We start from the raw sequence: 23313 nt of genomic DNA on the forward strand, positions 1-23313 counted from the left end.
ACTCAACACATGCACAGCCATTACAAGGCCCTCCTCTTGCACACTCAACACATGCACAGCCATTACAAGGCCCTCCTCTTGCACACTCAATGCACAGCCATTACAAGGCCCTCCTCTTGCACACTCAACACATGCACAGCCATTACAAGGCCCTCCTCTTGCACACTTTATAGACTACTAAACTTGTGTCTCAGTAAAATTAAACAGATAGACTCTATGTTACTGGACAATTGGAGCCTGGTTTAGTACAAACGTATACATCATTTACATAGTACCGGTAACTCAATTCTTGTCCCCCCCAACACTGATCTGAATCAGTAACGGAAACAGTCTTGTCCTTAAACAAACAAATGCAGTGACTCCTACCAGTACCAATGCATGCTCTACATTCCTCAGTACTGCAACCAATGTCTATATAGAGTAATGGTCAAATATGGTAACTCCTGGTATCTTGACAGTAAGAGCTGCTGCAAAGTATGTTTAATTAGTCATCAAAAACAGCTGCAATCATCAGACATAGGAGATATTGATAGTTCTCACAAATCGCCAGTTCTGTGTAATATATATACAGCTGCTTTTAGTCCACCAATGTTGATCCATTTGGTCACTTGTCGCTTCCAGAAACTCGTACGCAACAAAGCCTTTTGGAAAACAAAATCTGTCATAATAAAAGCTACTCATACAAATAATTTCAATGTGCAGTATATACCAACAAAACGACTACAGAATACTATATAAAATGACCTCAGCACTTAACTAGCTACAAAGGATTGGTACACTGGGCGGAACTTAACTAGCTACAAAGAGATTGGTACACTGGGCGGAACTTAACTAGCTACAAAGAGATTGGTACACTGGGCGGAACAGAACAATTTGTTGTAAGTGAACATAAGAACCACTAACCAGCCAAACCGTTTCACAGTACCTTTGAGAGAGATTTGTTGTCGTGGGTGAGAAGGACAGCTCTGGAGGTGGTGGGTTTGCACACTCGACCAAGCTCCTCTAAGGCCAATGGATACAGCACCCTGTTATCCACTTTCCTACCACTCCTAGTTGGGGGGGGGGGGGGTAATTTAAAGTTGAAGACACATGACAAATGTGTAGTGTATGAACTCACTTCTTTCCGAAAGGCTGAGCACAGAGCACCAACATGTATGTGTGTGGGGGGGGGGGGTAAGAGTATGGAGAAATAAATAAATTGTACAACATATACTTGTAAGCACAAGCATGCAGAATACTCACCAAGTCAGTAACTACGACATCCACACAGGCCGTTCTCAGAGGAAGACTTTGTACATCCCACTGTAGGATGTCCATTTTAAGACCACTACCCGCTCCACTCGACCTCAAGTCAGTGCAGTTGGCCATTGCCCTAGGAGCAGCTTGCTCGTGGTTATCCCCCAATAAATGATACGTAGAGGGCCAGGCCAAAGAGCCCTGAGCAGAACAAAACACACAAATAATAGATTCAAAAGCAATGGAAAAAGTCAAGGGGTTCACCAAAATAGAAAATCCTTGGATCTATAGCCTGGACTCCTAACACTATAGTTCTGCAGACAGATCTATTAAATTACCTCAATGCTGATGGAGCCGCCACCACACAGAGGATCCAGGACAACCTCTCCCGGCCGTATATTAGCAAGCCTGCATGCATGATTGTGTCAAGTGAAATGTGTACAATGAATGCTGCAATACAGTACACCCACCGCAACATTCCATACGCAATGACAGACTTAAGAGTGGTCGGACCAAAGTGGGTGATATTTCGTTTCGATTTACTCTCTTGACTAAGTGCAATGAAAATCTTGGCTCCATCTCCTCGTATGTTTAACAGGACTTCAATATCATAGTTCTTCATCAGTACTTTCCATCCGAAACGTTTTTCAAGACCAGCCCCTAGTCTGCCAGCTGCCTCCATCGATGAGAAGACATGTTTACGCCCTCCTCTCACACATGTCACACGAAATGCTGTCGAGTCCCCGATGGGAGGACTTGAGGACACGTGGTCCCTCGGAGACAACATTGTGCTCTCAATAGCAGCCTCTAGCTCCTTTAAAGCATCCTGTGTGGTGTCACTCTGATGAACTTCTGCTTGAGCCACACTAGGAGAATTAGGATCACTTATTGCTTCGTTGACTCGAGAATCGCCTTGATCGTTTTGAGAAGAGTTGATTCGAGTATCATTGACATCACGATCAATATGTGTTGTGCTGGCACTGGTGTTAGTAGCTGACAACAAGCGTTGATAGTGCCTCCACACTGAGAGAGGAGTGGACCAGTCAATGGACGCATCAGAGGGAAGATTAAACAGTCGCTCAAGCGCAGAGCTCTACAAGCAAACAATGGAGGAAAACTATACACACTAGAACGGAATCTTACCTCATCCTTGCACCAGTCTGGAATATCTTTCACCAACACAGAGAAATTTTCAATGGATCTTAGTTCATCAACCTGTACTGAAGCCAATAGTCATAGAAACTCAGCTTGCTTGGCCGGCTGTGGAATTCATACCTTGGCAAGCTCCTCCAGACAATGCAATTGAAAAATAATCTTCCCTCTCTCAGAAACCACGTCTCCCCTACCCAGCACCTGCTTGCACTCTTCAGCTGCTCCCTTCTCCAGGCCAGTAGGCACTGTAGCCACAATGGTACACAGACCTGTACCTTTGGCTGCCATATTAACTATTTTTTTAAGCCACATGGATTGGAGGTAGCAAAAAAAGAAAAGGAGTTCTAAGACAAATAGGTATCCACGTGGACTACTACAGTAGTGATCATGGAGAAGACAAAAGTTGTGGAAGCACTTGCACGACTCTCTACACTTTCCCAGAGCGTCATACAGAGCGAGAAAAACTCCAACAACCTAGTGGACTTGTTAGAATACCTCAATGTAAGTCACAAGTAGTTATATGCATCTCTATCACACGGTTTACTGACACAGTGTGATGAGAATGTCCCCCTACTGAAGGCTGCAATACAGACCCTAGCCAAGGTGTACTCCCACCTAGTGAGCAAGCACTACTCGTGGATTGTGCCCCCCAGTGTGAGGGGGGCTGTGAAAGCCAACCCCCCCAGAGAGAGGGGTAGCGATGACCTTGCAGGGCAGTATCAGAAATGGATGAGAGACAACTATGTCTTTGGTCTGGAGAAACTTCAGGAGCTCACACATCACGAGCACAAAGAGATACAGGTGAACAGTTCACATTTTAATGAATTTGTAGACCTTTGAAATACCTATCTAAACATCAGTGATTGCTTTCTACCATTCTCAAAGAACAAGCATGGGGCCGGGGGCTAGCCTTGGTGATTATTCTAAAACGGGCCTGTTTTGATAGCTTACTTTGAGTGCTCATAACTTGAGTTATAGGATTGTGCTTTTCTGTGTGTTGTATGTAGATGTACACTAATCAGTTCTAGCTCATTTCCTCATTGTAAGCTCTGATTATAATGATGCTGTTATAATTGCTTGCAGTGGACTGCTCTTTGCTCCCTTGTGTCGCTGGTGCAAGTAGAAGGCCACACCCACCAGTCCACTCTCAAAGGCTACATATACCCTAATAATCTCTTTCATTCAATTGTCTCCTGTCTCCTTGACGATGACACAAACAGAGGTGATCTGATTGGACAGTTTGCCGATGAGTACCTTCACTATGACGATGTCAGATATTATTGGCTTAAAAACATAGCGTAAGTTCGTAATTGTAATCTGGTGTACTCGTATCCTACGACATTGATATCCTATGCAGGAGTATCATCTCCACTAAAGTTGATACAATGGTAAGAAATAACAATTGGAATAATGCTACTATTGATAATTCCTATATATAGGACTCCGCGAGTGTCAGTGACCTGTTTGTCAAGAATTGCCGCACTGCACTCAGGTCAGTAATCATGCCCTCATCAGAAGAGGAACTTGTAGAGTTCCTGACTGGTACACCACCCGGTCTGTCGTCACGACAACAGGAGGCAGCAGACGACGAATTAGAAGATGAGGAGAAAGACGAGGGCCCTCCTAAGGCAAAGAGGAGCAAGCGTGAGCTTAAAGCACTCACTGTCAGGAGCTTACAAGTGAGCCTCGCGATGTTAATATAATAACGTTACTATTTTAGCTTTGTATTTCCTCTCTTTAGAAACATCGCAAGCAATTCAGTGATGCTTGGCTAGCCTTTCTCAGACTACCAGTGAGTGTGTATAAATTAAAGCTCTCCTGGTCACACACTGGATTTGACTACCAAAGATATTGCCTCCCTATTCTAAAAGCTAACACTCCCACCCAGAAAACGCTTCATAAAGGCTCTGATGTTTAATCACATGTTTCATTCATTCTCAGCTGGGTCCGTCCCTGCGGAAACACATGCTTGTGTCCCTCCACTCTGAAGTCATTCCCAATCTGATGGATCCTCGTCTCCTTCTTGACTTCCTCACTTACTCATACGATGAGGGAGGCGTGGTTGGACTCCTCGCTCTCAACGGTCTCTTCCTGCTCATGAATCAGCACCACCTGTAAGGGCAGCAGCTAGAATGACATTTTGTGGTGGACATTTGGAACAATGATACCATAACATGATAAAGCATCTGTTCTATCGTCATGATAAGTCACATAGATGCATTCTGTACGTAGCTTTGTGGTAATTGCCTCTCAGATATGCTAATTAAAAGGAGTTAAGTTTTGTATTTGATGATGGTGCTTTATCTTTAGAGATTACCCGGACTTCTACAACAAACTTTATCAGCTGCTGGAGCCGTCTGTGTTTCACGTTAAGTACATGCAACGCTTCTTTCATCTCCTGGATACCTTCCTACAGTCAACGTGAGACGAAATTAGTGTGTATTTACAAAATGTCTAGATATAGTTCTGTTGTGTATAGGGTCTGTTTAATTCTTGCTATAGCTAGCCTTTCTTTCTTTTACCGGCAGACATCTCTCCATGTACTTGGTTGCTGCATTTGCTAAGAAGATAGCCAGACTCTCCCTCTCAGCTCCACCCAACGGTACGCTTGCTCTTATTGAACACCTGTCCCATTCTCCTCTTCCATTGTGTGGCCATTGTATTTTTCATGACCATGATAGTAACTAGTATTTTGTATAGTTGTAAGACAATTCACTATCTCTTCTCCCATAGCAAAAAATATCTTGGGACAATTCTACTGTACATGTCTTCAGGACCTGTTTCTTTCCCTCCTATAGGGGTGATGGTGGGAGCTGTGTGTGTGAGTAACCTCATCAAGAGGCACCCCAACTGCAAGGTGCTCCTACACAGGAGAGAGGGTGACTACACCCCCAACACCGATACGTTTGACCTCTCTGAACCCGACCCAGCCAAGTGTAGGGCACTCGAGAGCTCTCTGTGGGAACTCAAGGTATCTTCAATAGCTGAACACTACTCCATACAAACCATACATGTGTAGGATATTAACAGTCATTCTCAGCATGGTTTATTGCTAGTCTTGAGGAAACAGTCCAAGACATGTTGGTCACCTCCTGGTGTCGTATACTTGTCATATACTGTATCCAATATATAGTATTTTGATATAGAGAATGTGCTGTCACACTGGTTTACACCCCACCCCCCTTCCTACAGACCCTCCAGAGCCATTACTGTCCAGCTGTGTCCAAGTTACTAAGGAAGTTGCTGAACCCTGCCCACACACACAACAAGACCGAGACCCAGCTCGGGAAATACTTGGACATTGATAATGAGCAGGTAATCAGACTTTTATCATTCATTGGCATGATTGTAAGTTATTGTCGAGACTCTCAAATATTCACTTTTTAATGAGCTGTGTTGTGATAATGATTATTTGTCTCCCGTGCAGTTGTTTAAAGAGGCTTGCACTGGCCTGAGGGCAGCAAGTGACACACCACTGAACTTCAATGAACCCACTAGATTAGTATGGCCGATAGATCATTAATTAGTAGCATTTATTATTCAAGAAAAGTACAAAATAATTATATTTTCTGAGTTCTTTATTGGCTTCTGCGCATGACATGATATCATTTTCATGATGACGTTGTGGGTTCGGGTGGCCCAGCGATTAAAGCGTTAAGGTTAAGATCGAAAGTTGCGAGTTCGAATCTGATCAATAGCAGAGTTTTCGGTTTATGGGATTTGTATCATCATGCATCACTTGTTCTCAACAACAATTGTTACAAGCATCACTAACATAGCACATCACACATCACATGCAAAAAAGTAAGCCTTACTTTGTAAGGTAAGGTAAGTAAGGGGGTGATACAAGAAAAAAAGAGAGTGACATTGTTTGAAAATTAATGTAGATCGGATATTAATAAACGAAGAAAGAAATATTCGTTCAATTTTTTTGCTTTTCTTAAATGTCTCCAGAACTAGGATAGGGTCTCCGTGATACAGTACAGCGGCCCACTTGCAGTACTATCAACTCCTGTCTTTGCATCACCAGACACCTCTAGCCCAGACCTCTATGGTTTGACAGTTGTAAACAGTATACTGTGTAACGTCAATTCTGTATGTACATATAGGTGAGGCAGCTGACCAGAAATGAACACATGTACATGTAACACGTACCCGAAAACTAATGTGTGCTCAAATTAATGTATATACTACATGTATACACTTTTGGGGGATATAAATTAATATTAGAGAGCGGGTGTGGTAGAAGAAAATACAGTATTTCTTTCCATTAATGTATAGCTGCATGAAATACTTACATAATAAGTACACTCGTGTGTATGTGTTAATTATGTACATGATGAAAAAGAATAACATAGTTTTGAGTAGTTCAGACAGTCAATAGTGTTCCATCTTCATGGCTTTATGCCGCCTTCTTCTTTTTGTCTGCAATCTGTATATATAACAACAGACATGTATGAGGTAGTGCGAGTTAACATTACGGGTTCTTACCGTGTACTTATCCCATTTCCTCTCTGGGTCGTAGGGCTCCCACCGACTTGCCGGGAAGATGTGCTTGTTCCTCTCATACCAACCGCGCAGAACCACCTTACCAGCGTGAGACTGGAGGGAAAGTGGGAAATGACACACAGCTAATTATGCTATAAAGTAGTAACTCTATGATAAATGTTTTTGGGTTCCAACAAATCAGCATCTAGTACAAAAATGTTAATTCTACATGTATGTATATAATGATGACACTACCTTCAGCAACACACGTACATGTGTAGGCGTACATGACTGATGTGTAGGCGTACATGTGTGTAGGCGTACATGACTGATGTGTAGGCGTACATGTGTGTAGGCGTACATGACTGATGTGTAGGCATACATGTGTAGGCGTACATGTGTGTAGGCGTACATGTCTAGGGACTCATACAGTTTTGCTAGAATGTAAACACTAAACAAGATGGTGGCTGTACCTCGTCCTTCTCCAGTGAGGCGTCCCCTACCAGCCTTACATCGTCATGGACATCAAAGCTAAACAGAGGACCTGACTTGCCCCTCGCCTTATTGATGATGAAGTCATAGAACGAGCAGTGCTGTAGGGAGACACACAATAGACACAACTAAAGACAGAGGGTGTGTCGTCTCACGTGAGGTATGATGAGGTCTTCCTTGACATACATCAGATTGTCCACATTAGCCACCCTGCAATGACAAGACTAGATACATACAAGTGTACTTTGGTCCATGAGACTGGCTACTGTCACACAAGTATATCGGAGTAGATAAACTGTCTCCGTAGTACATGAAGTCTCTTCGGGAAGTGTGTGTGTACTTAGGGCCATTAGTAACTAAGTGGTTGCAAGGGAAAAACCAATTGTTTTGTAGCTCACCTTAGTTCACTGAAGTCCTTCCTCAGATTCTCCAGACACTTGAGCAGAAACTGTGATATAGTGTTCCCCTTGCGCATCTGCACACAGGTCATGTGACAGCCGGTGGTTATCGTTAGCAACTAACTTTACCTTGACATGTTTCCGATGTCCAGAACCATCCCAGTAACTGTAGGTGATCAGTATCTCCTCAGCTGTACCATAAGACAAATTAATATCACAAAAAGTCCACTAGTGAACTCGATAAAGAAACACAATCCAAACAATCACAGGTAGAAAACAGAAATATATACAACTGACTTTTAATCTTCTCCTGAGCCTTGACCCACTCTTGTCTGAGAGTCTCTCTTTCAAGTTTTTCCTCTTTCTGTAATGGTCCTAGCAGAAACGCAACAGCTGGTCAAAATAGCACTGCTCTTACTTGCTACATGTGCCACAAAACTAGAGCTATCGTTAACATTTTGTAGGGATACAAGCCAAATGCATAACATCCTCTCCTTACCATAATATAGTTAGGGAAGGAATACTGTTGAGTATGTATGTATGTAGTCATAGCAACCCTCTAGCCTGACAAGAGCTGACCTCTCTGTCTCTGTCCGGGAGGAAGGAGGTGTCCACGTTTGGGTTCTTGCCCATCTTACGCTTCTTGGACGTTGGCTCTACAGAAGGGGGGGGCATGAATTGAACAAGATAATTGCAGACACCATCTTCACTACTCAATACTGCCAGAGTCTACAGCCTAGTTACATTGCAGTGAATACAAGCATTAACCATATAGTGAAACCAACTAGAAGCATGGACATGATGGCATAAATATCTTGCTCTATGGCAGTAGAATCACACAGGATAAGTTGTAGCTTTGTATCACCCGCTACTACATAGTACCTCTCTTTGTATCACCCGCTACTACACAGTACCTCTCTTTGAATCACCCGCTACTACATAGTACCTCTCTTTGTATCACCCGCTACTACACAGTACCTCTCTTTGAATCACCCGCTACTACATGGTACCTCTCTTTGTATCACCCGCTACTACATGGTACCTCTCTTTGTATCACCCGCTACTACACGGTACCTCTCTTTGTATCACCCGCTACTACACGGTACCTCTCTTTGAATCACCCGCTACTACACGGTACCTCTCTTTGTATCACCCGCTACTACACGGTACCTCTCTTTGTATCACCCGCTACTACACGGTACCTCTCTTTGTATCACCCGCTACTACACGGTACCTCTCTTTGTATCACCCGCTACTACACGGTACCTCTCTTTGTATCACCCGCTACTACACGGTACCTCTCTTTGTATCACCCGCTACTACACGGTACCTCTCTTTGTATCACCCGCTACTACACGGTACCTCTCTTTGTATCACCCGCTACTACACGGTACCTCTCTTTGTATCACCCGCTACTACACGGTACCTCTCTTTGTATCACCCGCTACTACACGGTACCTCTCTTTGTATCACCCGCTACTACACGGTACCTCTCTTTGTATCACCCGCTACTACACGGTACCTCTCTTTGTATCACCCGCTACTACACGGTACCTCTCTTTGTATCACCCGCTACTACACAGTACCTCTCTTTGTATCACCCGCTACTACATAGTACCTCTCTTTGTATCACCCGCTACTACATAGTACCTCTCTTTGTATCACCCACTACTACATAGTACCTCTCTCCTCCTCACTGCTGTCGTCCCCTCCATCCTCCTCCTCCTCTTCGTCGTCACCATCGTTCATGTTGAAGGAGAGGGTACCCACACCACTCTTCTTGCCCTTGCCTTTCCCTTTGCCCTTGTTGCTAGGCAGAGGAGGACACACTATAATAATGGCTACACTCCACAATAAAGAAATCTCTAGCTACCTGTATCAGCACAATTATGAACACACACCAACAACCAAGTATTAACATTATTTTAGTGATCAAAAAACAGTTACAGAAATGTACTGACCCCTTCCCAGGTAGCATGGCAGCCAGCTGTTTCTCTCTCTCCTTAACGAGTATCTGCCTCTTCTCCATCATCTGCTCCAGAGTGACCAACCCCACTGTGGACGATTTGAGCTCCTCCTCTACTGCATCAAAGCTCGTCGTAAACTTGTCGGTCACCTGGAACATTCCAGCAGTCTTCACGGAATGCTCCTGCAAGGGTGAGGCCAGAAATAATCGCTGAAGGTATCCACAAGCCTCAGGCTAGGGGACCTGTCTACCGGTTTAGTTTATACCTCTGATATTTTCATTTTCATCCTCTCCAATTCTTCTTTGGCCCTCTCTCTTTGCTTGAGTAAGTTGGCTGCTCTATTGCCTTCAGATGCTGCTCCCTTGTATTGAGCCATCACTAGCACTGCACTATAAGTAGAGCTATAAAAATCCTGATAAAAATTCACATGTGGAATAAGATGGGCGTGGCCCTACTGCTTGAGAAACGGTCACGCCCATCTAAACTTATAGAATGGAGGTTATGCAGATGTACATAACTTGTACAGGATAAAGATGATGAGTGTATCTTGCAGCTTGCTGAGAGCTTTAGGGGTCCAGAGAACCCTCAGTAGATCCATGGCTCCAGTACTGACTTCTATGGCTGGAAAATACTCATCCAACAGTGCTGAGACTGAGAGAATGTGGGTACCTGAATACAAGCCTCGGGTCGGTGAGGCTGTGGCAGTAAAGAGAGCAAGACTACTGTACCAGAGTAGGTATGTGGAACTATCACACCGTATGTTTTGACGTGTTTGATTCACAGGAAGAGGGGCATGCTGGAGAATGGTCTGCTGCTGAGTTCCTTTGCCGATAAACACCTCTCTGAGTTTACAGCCGCACAGTTGGATCAGTATGATGCACTTATCAACACACCTAGCAACGACTGGCAGCTCTACTACTGGTTCACTGGTCGCGAGGAGACCCCTGGTGATTATGACAACGAGATGATGGACTTGATCAAGAAGCACACTCAAAGTGGCATCTTGGCTCAAACTAGCTAGCTCTATCATGTTCAGTACAATTACATCATCTCAATCTACATGAATTATGCTGTGTTATACAGAGTGGTTGTCATTGTTAATTGCATGATTCTCATGTGATTGTACAAACCTATTTTAAGGTAGATAATACATAAACACGATCCCTAAACAGCTATTGCATGTCCAATGGCTACTGTCCACCACCCCCGCCCAGTCCATTCATGATGGAGAACACCACAAAACCAATCAGGATGTACATCCACTGCATGTGTGGAAGAGAGGGGGTCAATCAATATCATTATTACAATATCAACTCACATATTTTTGGAGGAATGATCTATTGTCAGTGCCATCTTTCTTTTGTTGTTCCTCTTTCTCTTTTTTCTCATGGAAGGCTTGAGTGTTGGGCCTGTACAGGGCACAAACTGACACACCGACAAAGACGCTTAATTACAGAGCTTACATTGGGCCTGGAGCTCCGTTGTCAAGGGTGATGGTGGTGTTAAAATGATGTGGCAAGGTAAACTAAGAGAATGTATTCAACAACATTAGAACAAGAATTGCATAAAACGACACTTACATCAAACGAGCAGTCAAGGCCCATTGTGTGTACTGGGGTCGTTACTGTAAGGCCAATTATGTTCCCTGTATCACCAAACATAATTATAATGGAGAACATTGCACATTGTGTTACCTTGCCCATCTCCACTGATTGTGATCCAGTCAGAAAGTCTTGAATTGTACAGTGAGCACTGCAGTAGTGTGTGTCAGTATTAGTACTGATCATGGCTAGAACGAGTGATATACTTACAGCACTGATGACGGTGGTCACATGACCTGGATGGTGGGGCTCCTCGGCCAGACCCTCAGTGAACGAGGCTCGTGCTCTTAGAAAGTACACTCCCCCAGACCTGGCAGCAGACTGTGGAAAAAAATTCACTGTAATTCATACTACCATAGTATATAGTATTATTAAATACACACGTTCTAATGGACGGACACAGGCAAGCCTTAGTAATAATTAATGAGCACAAAGAGTTACTAAAGGACATGTAAGGTGTTGACAAGAGACTACATAGATCACCTTCAAGTGCTGAAGCTGTGTTTGAGAGAGAGAGTCTTGTTGAAATGTCACCATAGATCGAGATGATCTCAGTCCCCTCACATACGCTGTACCTCTGGGAAGGTATAGCGCATAGTATCAGATATAAAGAGACAATATCTCTATACCTTTTAACGAAAGCATCAGCTTTGGGTGGTCATATATAAAGTGAAGAAAGACAAGTCAGTACGATAGAGAGAATACACTAAGAGAGGAACTTACCTGATCCAATAGAGTGCTCGATGTCAACAGTGATGGAAGAGTCATCAATAAAACTATCTTCATCATCAAACGAAGCAGCCGCGTCTTCCTTCACCTATAGCCATGAACCACAGGAGCGAGGGTGTGAATATCATATTTCAGCAGTGTTAGTAGCACATACACGTTTCCCTTGTTTGGGTGGTTTCTTGGCATACAGATCTCTTGCTATCAGAGCCAACAGGAGCACTACAAGGCAGAAAACTTTGCTACTTCTTGTCATCTCTGATCTTTTCCATGTGCTTTGGGAACGCCCCTCTCATTAATGTAGTGATGTCCAAATGGGAACGCCCACTCCAAGCGTGGGCGAAATGGTGGGCTGTTGGTGGGAGATTTAAAGAGAGGCAGCTGCCATAATATTTTCTGCTCATAGCTTAGCTAAACCCACTCGACTCACTCACTCACTCAAAATGGCCGGTGGTAAACGCGGAGGAAAGTCAACAGAAGCTCTCAAGACAGCTGGGGGAGGGAGCAGAAAGCACAAGGAGTCAGAACAAGACAAGCTCTCTGAGCAAGATGTTTACGATGTTGACATTGACTTGGACTCGCCACAAGCAGGTAAATTGTGTTGAAAATATCAAAGAGTTATTGAGCCTCCACTGTAGGTGAAACTGGGGACCTACCAAGAGGCAGGGGCAAGAAGCGAGCTTTAGCAGAAGTGGGGGATGCTTGCGGGTCCGGGTATGTGAACTGTTGTGTACGTGTGTGCTTGCTTGCTACCACTCTTTACCTTCAGGAATGAGATGCAGAGCCTCATAGCTGGTTTTGGTGCTGACGTATCCAAGACTTTGGACGCCAAGAGAAAACGTCTGGAAACATTCACTCATGCCTCTCTGAAAGTAAGCAACGGCAAGGTCGAGAAGGTATGGAAGGCTCAACAAACAGAAAGGTCTGAATTACCATGAATTAACCAATGTAGCTAGTTTATCTCCCCTCAGGCAACGTCTAGGTGACGAGTACAGTCATCAGTCCATGGCTGTGCTTAATCAGTGGGAATCGGACATTCTGAAGAGCAAGGATACGGAGGAGAAATTGTCTAACATGTTCAAACAACAGCAGAAGTTGTTCCAGCAACAGAGAGTTGTTCAGGCACAGCGACTGAAGACCATCAAGCAACTACACGAACAGTACACAAAGGTACTTGTGACACAGTGTGTGTGTGTGTGTGTGTGTGTGTGTGTGTGTGTGCGTGCGTGCGTGTGTGTCTATGATTTTCCTTTGTTCAGAGTATGACCGAGCTGGATGCCTGTCACTACAAGCAACAGGCCAGCATGCAGACTGAACTAAAGAAAGAGATGGGACTATTACAGAAGAAGCTGCTTATGGAAACAGTAAGGATTGGTTCAATTGGGTTGATATAATTTAACGATATTTTTTATGCAGCAAAACCAGGAGATATCAAATGTAAGAAGGTCTCTACAAAGCATGCTGGCTCAAGTCTAGTAACTCGACACAGAAGGACTGGCATATAGCAACTAACATAGCTGCATCTCAATCACTTACAATTATTTATGTGTATATATAATACATGTTCATGAAGTTTGTCGTATGCAAATTAATAATGTATCAAGTTGATATAAATTATGTGGACAACAAATTTGTCGTGTGAACCTGCAAAACTCACAAAAAAATAATAGCTATATATATATAAGTCTAGGTACAGTCCATAACTATCAGTCAGTCTTTGAGGGGTATGGAATTGAAAACACTGAGACTCTTAAAAATGCTGCAATATCTCGGCACAGTGACACGCTCATCGTTGAAATATCCAGAATATTGTAAATCTGTATAAACAAAAATGACAAAATGATAGAGGGGTGTGGCACTTACCATCAGTCCTATGGCAACATAGTACTCTGGTAATGGTCGTCCAAGGTAGAGGTTGAGGTAGGCCAGTAGTGGCCCCAACATGATGACATCCACCAGGGGGAAAGGACTCTTGGTCATCCCAGACAGCTGGGGGGGGGAAGTATGATATTTATAAAGCAGGTCGACACATTAAATAAATTTGCAAAGCTTATAAAGTTGGGGTTCACTTACCATCATCAGCATGACGGATTTAACAATGGGCATACAGAATGCAGACAGGAACAAGACGCTGTGGTTCTCCAGAAGGTGACCAGGAGACTGGTGGGCATAGTAGATCACCACTGGAACTTGCAGGAGCACGGCAAATATGGGAGACAGTACACTCGTATCCTGTGGGGAGTAATGAGTCTACTGCAAGTATACACGAATACGTTTGTAACAATTCAACCACTTGGGTATGGTCAAAGATCACCAGTAATCAGTACATCACTTAAATAAGCCAGCTCATCTCATGCTGTCAGGTACCTCCATCTCATGCTGTCAGGTACCTCCATCTCATGCTGTCAGGTACCTCCATCCACAGGTGCACTACTCTTAGTTAGAGCCTGAGGGTAGACTAGGCTACAACCTACTAGGTACACTATAACTTACAGCAACTGTGGATCCGTTTTTGCCGACTCCGCTGGTGAGGATAATGCTAAAAGCTTGTGCCATGTTTGCCAAAGACATGAAGATGGTTCCAAAGGCCACACCCTCTCTGAAAGTAACCCCCAGGACTGGCACCTAGGGGAGGGGGGGTCACATGAGACACGAGGGGCAGTAGTCGGTAACTTACATTGTAGTCCCATGCCAAGTCCCCTAGAACAGCAGCTACTAGTAACACAGCCATTTGAGTGAATTGTGCCTCAGTTACATCAACACTGTGTGGAGATTATAACTATAGTACAGGAGACAATAACAAATAAATGCTTACGTCTTGAAATGAAGAGTTCCACACACGTATGTCTGCCAATGATAGACGAATGTCAGTTCCAATATGAGCAGTACGAAGAACAATATGGCATACGGGCGATCGTGCATCCCTGTGGCACACATTCCAACCACAGCAACAAAGAAAATTGAAATAGCATCGCAGCCGTGGTCAAAGAATTCTCCCAGAGGAGTGCTGGAGTTTGTGCGTCTGGCTTGCTTCCCGTCAATGGCATCCAGGGACTGGTAGACAAAGAACCCCACAGCACATAGTACATAAGTCCAGGGAGGTGACTGGAAGATCAGGGAAACACAGTAGTTACAGGATATAGAACAAGAAAACAATAAGATACGCCCCTATTAGGCTATTAGGCTATTTATGTGGTGAGAATGTATCTACTACACCACACGGGCACACACACCTTTCCCTCTGTGTTGAGGTCCGTGAGCATGACAGGTAGACAGGTAAAAATGTTGATAACCAGGCCTACAAAGGTGAGAAGGTTGGGGGCCACCCATAGAGGAACCTTAGTGACGAGCCATTTCCAGAAAGGCTGCATAAACACCTCTGACAAGGAGGTCCCTTTGGCACTGTACTTGTGATCTTTGAGACGTTCTAGTTGGGCATGTGTTAGTAAGGACCTCATCTTCTGTCTTTGGGGCCAGGAGGGGTAGATCGTACGATCGAACTGTTCAAGTGATGTTTGTTGTGATGGTAAGGATCAATGAGGATGTGACTCCTCCCAATGTGCCAATGAATAAACGATTACTTCCTGTGTTTGTCTTAAATTGAAATTGATTGCACAAAAACACACATTGAAATATATACACACACAACTCTAGTTACAATTTATTTTGTCAGTTTAATTTGTCAGTTCTCTTGGTGTAGTAGCGAACTAAAAGTGGTCGTGGGCGTAGACTGGAGTACATGGTGGAGGGTCGTGGTTTGAGCCGCTTACTCAGCATCAGAGACACAGTAGCTGGACTAGCACCTGCATGCAGTACATGTCATACGTGTACGGGGAGGAAATGATCAATTCTTACCATTCTCTGGTCTTGGCCTTGGTTCATATCCTGATGGTGGCTTGCTAGAAAACATTCTGCTTGAGTGCTGTATTTGAAAAAAACAAGTTATAACAATTTGTAACGTACCCAATCTGCTGTTGACTTACTGATACTGGTAGGTAGTTATCTGATGTTGGCTGTGATCGTAGGTACCTCTCAGCAGGCTGTATGGGGACTGAGTCTTCCCCGGGCACCTCCCTCTCCCCATGGATGATCTGCTCCAGTGTGGGGAAATGCTCTGGTAGGCTTCTCACCAACTCATCCAAATCCTTGGGCTTCTTACGTCTCTTAGTAGTGTCTCTCCTTTGATGAACCTTGTCCACAGCTTGGGCCACTTGTTTCTTGTGCTCCCTCACCACACTTGACGGTTTAGAAGTGTCCATGTTAACAAACGTAGCGTCCCTCTCCATGCCTCTGTAACTGCTAGCTTTGTCTAAAGTGTTTGCGTGAGTGTTGCTGGTCCTGTCTGGATTGCTGTGGGTTTTTAAGAAAGTTGGTTTTGCTGCTAAGTTGCAGTCTTGAGGCATGATGTGAGTGTTGGCTGTCAGAGGGGGGATAACAGACAAGGCTCGCTGATCGGGGGCAGACACTGATTTAGGTGTACTAGATTCCTGCATTATGATAATCAATAAAGAATCATTACTTAATATCGTCTCACCTGTTTCCGTTGTTTGATTCCAAGTGACTTCAGTAGTACATCGTAACGTATGGCCGGCTCAGAGAGATCTGGAACCTTGGGGTTCACCTCTGCCTGTATAAGAGAATCCGCCTCTTCTCGTAATCTCTCGGTCAGTTTAGGTATCTCCTCCTGTCGTGAAGACAACTCCTTAGGACTACTGAAGCTCTCCCATGAGCTAGTGAGGGGGCTAGTACTGCCCTTCAAACCATTCACTGGTCGAACTTCTGCCAAAACTTTCTTGTCATGTACTGTCAAACTTTCTTTTGAATGTTCGATAGTTATAGATGGCTTCAGTATTAACTTTGTGGATTTTTTGCTCCGTAATTTGCTTTGTATTTGAGTGGTGGGCCCAATTTTTAATTTTTTCGCTGCGATATTTTGATCCGACCCACTTAGAGATTTATCAGAGAGGCTGTGTGTGTTGAGTGTGGGGGACTCCACTGTTTCTGTCTGGAACTTAAATCTACTACTGGGCATGTGCAACTTGCTCCCTGTCGGACTAATATTGGAATCAATCATGTCCTCTGGTTGGAGGGAACCCTACAATTATAATAATAAAGCTAGATCATAAAATCTGAGGAAACAATTTCTGCTCAATATTCTTATCATTCAACTGACCAGCAGTTTGTTCCTGACTCTCTCCGAGTGCAATGGCTGTTGTTTGAGTTGTCTAAACAGTCTTGAGAGGTTTGCCAGACTTTTGGTGTGGTTCACTCTGCCACCACCGTCTCCCCCTTGATTAGAGGGGCACTCCCTCACCAGATGATGGGCCACGTACTGTGAGGCAAAGGCTCCTCCAGTAGTGCGATCCTCAGCCCCTAGGTAAACCAGAGAGATGACAACTAAAGAACACAAGAAAGTGTACATAGCTTCACATATGTACATGTACCTTTAAAAGCATACTTTCAGTCATGTATAATTATAGTGACACTGTATGGTTTACCCAACACACGTACAATAGCTGGCAAAATGATTCATTCAAGGCCGTTTTTTTTTGTTGGTTGGATTTAGGAAAATCAATCAGCCAGCTAAGCACAAGAGCTACAGAAAGTTCTGTAAGCCACAAATACTAGAAATGTGATGCACATGTGTGTACCTAGTTGTGGCAGAGATGGTCTGTTCCCCAGTCTACTGGAGGGTCTGGCTGGAGACTTGTTCTCATAGATAGACATGGAGGAGATGCTGATGGGACAGTCACCTGATCGTGATATGACAGTGAGGGATTGCCGAGGGTATTGAGCTGCCTCCTGAACCAACACACTCTGTCGTGCATACTCCATTGCCACAGCTTCAATATTATACTGTGTGGAAGCAAAAGAGATTGATATCGATAGTAGAACTTCATCTACCGTATTACTAGAATGTTTTGCGAGTATCAAATAATTATGCGAACACTAACGAGGGCTGATCAATTTGCAACAATAAAATATGCAAAACCTAAATACACTTGCCAGAACGCAATAGTTAGATCGCAAAAGGTCATTTTTCTGCTTTTCACTATCTAGTAATAAGGTGTTTTTATCAGTTTCTGAAGCCTTGCATAATCGTAAACTCACTGCATGATCAGGGCTCTTGATGAGGTCGGACTCGGAACGTTTCCGAAGTTTCTCGTCAATCCTCTCCTGTACAAATACGGGGACTCCCCCACTCCGTGTCTGGTTTCTTGTTGTACCACGCCCCTCCACCTCCGCCACACTGTCCCTCTGACTACTGGACACCACAACAGAGTCTTCTATTGTGGAAGCAGTGGGTATCTGAGGGGAGGACATAAGCCGGTAAAATCTAGCTTATATACAGTGATAGATCTCTAGAGAGCTCCTCTGTAAAAAAAGCTCACTAACTAATAACATATATAGGTATAGTTATAGGTGATATCAGGAGCACTCCTGGTGATACATGTACATAGAAAAAAGGAGTCATCAGTTCTACATGTTATAAGTACTGTGCATATACAATCATGTATACTCGCCAAGATTGTTTGTCGCTGTGTTGACTCTCTCTCAGGTACTTTAATGGAAGTGTTGGTGAGTTTCAACAGAGCCTTATGCTTGTTACGCTCTCGTCGTGTTTTCAGCTTTTTCTTTTTCTTTTTACGTGCCTCCTTGGCGAGGAGGTGAACGGGAGGACCATCAGACTCAGAGCTGTCACTACCTGTAGAGTGTACAAGTCAGAGATTAGCTGAATCAGCTAGTACATTGATTTAGAATCATCACAACATTTGGATTTGAAAGCCACCAACATGGATGTTTCCTCTACACGAACTGTACTATCCCTCACCAAGATCGCTGCTTTCGTCTTCAGAGCCGAGGTCAGCTGCTAGATCGAGTGGGTCCACTCCAGGGGGTACCATTCTCCCCATGGATGCCAGTCTGTCCAACACCAACTGTCGATACTCTTGCTCCAGGCCTCGCAATATGGACTCAACCTGTGAATATAAGTTACAACAGTGGGGCATTTGGCATTTAACTCAAAATGAAGAACTTTTACCTATTGTCATAACTTTATAAAAGACGAATTCATAATAATGATTGCACAAAGATGCACACACAAAGATACACATACTGCCAAACCATTATAAACTTCCTATAGAGTGGGAAAGGTTACTTTAAAACTCATGCTACGTACATTACACATAGTACATGCAGCTATCTAAACGTACTTTGGACTGGTCTGGGTCACAGTAGTCGAGTAAAGTATCACAAAAGTGGTATCCCATAGTCTCCATGTCCCTGCTGGTGAACTGAGTGCCCGCCAGCCTGCCCAGTGAGGACCCACAGAATGTGGCCTCCATAGTGTAGCTGTTGGACACGCCCATCTCTCGCCACATCACTACACGTCCTGTACTTTCCTGGATAATATAACGTTTTTGATTTTAACTTCAGTACAGTTGATCCAATGTCAAAATTTTTATGATTTTCTGTTATAAAAATTCCTTTCAAATGATGTGTTTCAATCCAAAAATTCGTCACGTTGGGTTGGCAATAGTTTTACGTTCCCGTGAGTAGGTTCAATTCACCGGCAATAGTTTTACAGTTATGGCTGTTGAAAGACACCCCCACCTCCGTTTAATTAATGATTTTGGGTATCTTTCAGCTGCCATAACTTGAATTCTGTGGATCGAACATCAACAATTTTAGGTTTTTCTGAAAGCTTAGAAAGAGACCTTTCAAATGGTACCATCAAAGTTGATATTCGAGAGATAAAAGTATTTGCCAATTTGGCTGGATTATAGCCCATGGTCCGAAGCCGAAATATGACAAATTAGGCCCCAATGAAATTTTGGATCGAAACACATCGTTTGAAAGGTAATTTTCTAAGCTTTCAGAAAATCATAAAAATGTTGACATTGGATCAACTGTACTGAAGTTATGGCTGTTGAAAGACACCCCCCCCCTTCCGTTTAATCAATGATTTAGGGAATCTTTCAGCTGCTATAACTTGACTGTGGATCGAAAAAATGCACCAGTGAAAGTCTTAGGCTCCCGCGAGTGGGCTGAATGCGCCATCAAAAATTTTATGAAACTTAGAAAGAGACCTTACCATCAAAGTTGATATTCGAGAGATAAAAGTATTTGCCAATTTAGTCGCACCATGGATTATATTTATAAGCCCATGGTCCGAGGTCGAAAAATTAATGCAAATTAGAGCAGCTGTGGATGCAGGAACACTTTACGTTTTGAATGGCTGAGTACTGTTTAACTGTACTGCCACAAGTGATTCACCTTGCTTTTGTGGACATTAAACTTTGAGTCCTTGTAGCTAAACATGGCTGGGGCATTCTTGGAGAGCATCTTAGGGAAGACTCGTGACTTGAGTCGTATCCGAGGGTTGTCCAATGCATCACAGCCGTAAATAAACACGTTCTGTTTCTTACTGTGTCCATGGAAATCACAATAGAGCACTATGTCACGATCCTCGGCCAATCTGAAACCAAACAATATTGTACATTCAGTAATTACAAAAGAGTTATATTTCCTTTCTGTAGAGTGTACTCACTTTTTGACCATGGCTTTAGCAGCCAATATGGTGGGATAGGACTCTAGTTTGGAGCGATAGTTTCTGTTGAGGTCTGTGCCTGCCAGAGAGCATCGATAGTTGCCCACAATCACACCATCAGGGTTCAGCATTGGGATCACCTTGAACACAAAGTTTTCTCTCAGCACCTGTATATATATATGCATAATAATCTATTGTTAAATTCATCCTCCCTACCATACCTTAGCGTCAGGAGACTGTCCTGTGATGAAGTCCAGGAATCCCTTCATCATCCATGAGCCGTTAGTCTCCCCAGGATGTACTCTAGCTGTTATCACTACCGCTCTCTTGGCTCTGCTCTTAGCCTGGGTCTTGACGGGGGAGGTGATGGTGAGGATGGGCACGCTATTGCCAGCAATACTCTGACACAGACTACGAGCCTTCACAAAGCCAGAGGTTTTAGAACCAGATGACAATCTTTGAACATAGTCCTGTAACAGGGGAGATGATTATGGTACCTTTGTAGTGAATACTAAATACAGTGTGGACGGTGTGGAAAGTATGCATTCGTGCTCATTATAAAAATTAGAGGGATTGGTGTGACAGGATATACATGTACGTACCTGAAGGTCAGAATAGGTGTACGGGTAGCAGTGAGCAAAGTAGCAAGTGTCTTTGTCATGCTCAAACTTGTAAGACCATGTCAGGCCGTAATGATAGGCCTCTTGCTTCGTATCAGTCCTGCAGTACAGTAGTGTGTAAGGGGGTCAGTGTGTATGACCGTACATCGAGTGATTTACCTTCTGATAGTGGTCTTGAAGTATTTGATGGCGTTACCAGCTCTCCTCCACCCCACACCGGTCTGTTTGCCCTCCATCACAGAGTACATGACCGGCTGCATCCCTTCATTGTACAGACTCCCAGCCTGTATATACATGAACAACCACCATGGTGACCTCACTACACGTGTACATGTAGTATGTTGCACATGCAATGTACGTTTGGGTAATTATACAAAATGGTTACTCTTCAATTTTGCACAAGGCGATCGAGTCTCTTAAAATAATTTATGAATTTATGAATTATAATTATCAGTAATAGATGTATTACCTTGTACAGGTTGACTATTGTGAATCGATAGGTCTGCCCCACACGCATGTTGGAGACACTGAAGTGGAACCATTGAGTGTGCTTGTTGGTGTAGAGGTCATAGCGGAGGTACAACTCATAGTCCCACCGCCCACTGCAAAGATGGAGATGAGAGAATCAATAATTAGTTGACAGAGGCAAGTATCAAGCTGTACTGGTAGACAATCTAGAAACAGTCTATAATAGCATGCTCACACTTGTACGGCCTTGGCCAGGTTTCCACTCTCAAAGCGTGATTCAAACAGCATTGTGGTAGACTCAGACTTGGGGGAGGGGCTGTACAGGCCGGGGGTCGGGCCGGCACGGGAACTGGTGAACTATATGTATAAAGGGAATTTCAATTCCACTCATACCTATTCACAGCCATCCCATAACAGCTATACTGTACTCCTACGTAATTATCAATACCAAAGATTCAGAACACAATAAACTCACAAATTTCTCATGCCCAAGAGGGTTGGTGTAGACGACAGTGCCACCATGTTTTCCACTCCTTATTTTAGGAGACACAACCTCACTCTCTGGTATTAAGAAGCGCTCAGGACTAGAGGGAACCCCACGCACAAACCTGTGCTCCACTTTGACACAGGAGACCTCAGCAGGCCTAGCACACAGAAAGAATGCAAAAACTTATAGCCAGAGTAGATAAGTTACTCTATCTACTCTGGCTTACAGCATTATAGAGCTAATGCTACATAGTACGGAATGCCATTTATTGTACAACTATCCACTGATACCTATAACAGACATTAAACAAAGTGAGAGCCTTATTTTTAATCTGCTTAGGCCAATAAGTGTTTTAATTAAATATACCAGAGTGGAAGGTTCCTGAGAGAGAGCTGCTGTTGCCCTCTGAGAGGGTAGAGGCTCCGAGGCTCCCTCAGTTTGTGGACCTCCCGTCCCTCCTTCACCAAGGAGATGAGCTGGGTCGTCCGTCTCTTGTCCTCCTCACTGATACCACCTGGACACATGCACAATGCTAATATATATATAGCATGCATGTAAAATGTACGTACCAGGGGTTTTTCCCTTATCGTCCACCTCGTTCTTTGTAGTCTCATCCTTGGAGTCCTTGTCAAGCAATTGGCTACTGGAGTCTATGTGTGTGTGTGTGTGGGGAGGGGGGCGTACAGTACATTAAAGGTAGCTACACACATGATTTCCGGCTATGTACCTGTGTTCTTGGATCGCTTGAAGAACCCGTGAGCTATGAGGGTCTGTTTGATGTACTCCTCAGGGCATTGCTGCATCTGGATCAATGGAGTGATTGTGAGTGACGACACACAATATGTGAGGTGCTAGCTAGTCCACTAATACATCAGTATAATAGGCCTCAACAAGACTTCATACTGTGCTATGCATGTGATCAAACGATCCTGATGACTTACTGAAGAGAGAGCGAGGTCCCTGCTCAGTTCCTCCAGGTTCCCACACATCCTTTGATCTCCTCAATATGAAAGCCTTTGATGTAACCACAACATGTAAAATAGCTTGTCTGTTGCCATAGTGATACAATGTTTATACACGAGGTTTACATCCTGTGGTCACATGAGCCATTGATTATTGATTATACA

At 43.8% G+C, this 23313-nt stretch overlaps 7 protein-coding genes across 8 annotated transcripts; 2 read left to right on the plus strand and 5 right to left on the minus strand.

Annotated features, from left to right (window-relative positions):
* Positions 1 to 463: 463 nt before the first annotated feature.
* LOC135346388 (tRNA (guanine(6)-N2)-methyltransferase THUMP3-like) lies at positions 464 to 2722 on the minus strand. Its single transcript, XM_064544001.1, has 8 exons — positions 2512 to 2722; positions 2380 to 2451; positions 1707 to 2329; positions 1575 to 1644; positions 1243 to 1437; positions 1118 to 1131; positions 926 to 1049; positions 464 to 641 (listed from the first exon to the last, which is right to left on the minus strand). Exons 1-8 carry the CDS (start codon positions 2698 to 2700, stop codon positions 537 to 539), a joined length of 1392 nt encoding a protein of 463 aa, XP_064400071.1. The 5' UTR covers positions 2701 to 2722; the 3' UTR covers positions 464 to 536.
* LOC135346387 (nucleolar complex protein 4 homolog) lies at positions 2720 to 5961 on the plus strand. 2 transcript variants are annotated; one of them, XM_064543999.1, is made up of 12 exons: positions 2721 to 2889; positions 2941 to 3189; positions 3472 to 3686; positions 3746 to 3776; positions 3828 to 4067; positions 4130 to 4180; positions 4330 to 4502; positions 4699 to 4809; positions 4917 to 4990; positions 5187 to 5359; positions 5581 to 5703; positions 5816 to 5961. In XM_064543999.1, the coding sequence occupies exons 1-12, from the start codon at positions 2776 to 2778 to the stop codon at positions 5909 to 5911; spliced, it is 1650 nt and encodes a 549-aa protein (XP_064400069.1). In that variant the 5' UTR covers positions 2721 to 2775; the 3' UTR covers positions 5912 to 5961. The 2 variants fall into 2 exon arrangements, with proteins under 2 accessions (XP_064400070.1, XP_064400069.1); XM_064544000.1 differs by lacking the exons at positions 5581 to 5703; positions 5816 to 5961 and having other exon boundaries at positions 2720 to 2889; positions 5122 to 5236.
* A 660-nt stretch (positions 5962 to 6621) lies between these two features.
* On the minus strand, positions 6622 to 10260 carry LOC135346392 (protein FAM50A-like). The gene is made up of 11 exons (XM_064544004.1): positions 9999 to 10260; positions 9728 to 9915; positions 9449 to 9576; positions 8346 to 8422; positions 8064 to 8130; positions 7896 to 7957; positions 7767 to 7843; positions 7524 to 7578; positions 7350 to 7469; positions 6880 to 6990; positions 6622 to 6820 (listed from the first exon to the last, which is right to left on the minus strand). Exons 1-11 carry the CDS (start codon positions 10107 to 10109, stop codon positions 6791 to 6793), a joined length of 1026 nt encoding a protein of 341 aa, XP_064400074.1. The 5' UTR covers positions 10110 to 10260; the 3' UTR covers positions 6622 to 6790.
* A 561-nt stretch (positions 10261 to 10821) lies between these two features.
* On the minus strand, positions 10822 to 12356 carry LOC135346393 (ER membrane protein complex subunit 10-like). Its single transcript, XM_064544006.1, has 10 exons — positions 12218 to 12356; positions 12058 to 12151; positions 11964 to 11982; positions 11818 to 11911; positions 11545 to 11655; positions 11428 to 11485; positions 11314 to 11378; positions 11197 to 11258; positions 11052 to 11142; positions 10822 to 10995 (listed from the first exon to the last, which is right to left on the minus strand). Exons 1-10 carry the CDS (start codon positions 12314 to 12316, stop codon positions 10924 to 10926), a joined length of 765 nt encoding a protein of 254 aa, XP_064400076.1. The 5' UTR covers positions 12317 to 12356; the 3' UTR covers positions 10822 to 10923.
* A 52-nt stretch (positions 12357 to 12408) lies between these two features.
* Positions 12409 to 13695, plus strand: LOC135346394 (synaptonemal complex protein 3-like). Its single transcript, XM_064544007.1, has 6 exons — positions 12409 to 12651; positions 12699 to 12774; positions 12830 to 12982; positions 13032 to 13230; positions 13320 to 13424; positions 13477 to 13695. Exons 1-6 carry the CDS (start codon positions 12504 to 12506, stop codon positions 13534 to 13536), a joined length of 741 nt encoding a protein of 246 aa, XP_064400077.1. The 5' UTR covers positions 12409 to 12503; the 3' UTR covers positions 13537 to 13695.
* LOC135346391 (cholinephosphotransferase 1-like) lies at positions 13660 to 15618 on the minus strand. Its single transcript, XM_064544003.1, has 7 exons — positions 15294 to 15618; positions 14876 to 15165; positions 14738 to 14822; positions 14554 to 14685; positions 14134 to 14292; positions 13924 to 14049; positions 13660 to 13877 (listed from the first exon to the last, which is right to left on the minus strand). Exons 1-7 carry the CDS (start codon positions 15516 to 15518, stop codon positions 13767 to 13769), a joined length of 1128 nt encoding a protein of 375 aa, XP_064400073.1. The 5' UTR covers positions 15519 to 15618; the 3' UTR covers positions 13660 to 13766.
* Positions 15619 to 15626: 8 nt separating this feature from the next.
* LOC135346383 (cytosolic carboxypeptidase 2-like) lies at positions 15627 to 23287 on the minus strand. Its single transcript, XM_064543986.1, has 22 exons — positions 23128 to 23287; positions 22914 to 22989; positions 22756 to 22836; positions 22553 to 22700; positions 22175 to 22343; positions 21935 to 22056; positions 21701 to 21833; positions 21391 to 21515; positions 21214 to 21331; positions 20833 to 21081; positions 20612 to 20778; positions 20338 to 20539; positions 19275 to 19463; positions 18893 to 19040; positions 18585 to 18766; positions 18172 to 18369; positions 17712 to 17916; positions 17234 to 17433; positions 16595 to 17155; positions 16044 to 16547; positions 15916 to 15982; positions 15627 to 15863 (listed from the first exon to the last, which is right to left on the minus strand). The coding sequence occupies exons 1-22, from the start codon at positions 23173 to 23175 to the stop codon at positions 15730 to 15732; spliced, it is 4026 nt and encodes a 1341-aa protein (XP_064400056.1). The 5' UTR covers positions 23176 to 23287; the 3' UTR covers positions 15627 to 15729.
* Positions 23288 to 23313: the final 26 nt, after the last annotated feature.

Source organism: Halichondria panicea, chromosome 13, assembly GCF_963675165.1.
Source record: "Halichondria panicea chromosome 13, odHalPani1.1, whole genome shotgun sequence".
Taxonomy (NCBI): domain Eukaryota; kingdom Metazoa; phylum Porifera; class Demospongiae; order Suberitida; family Halichondriidae; genus Halichondria; species Halichondria panicea.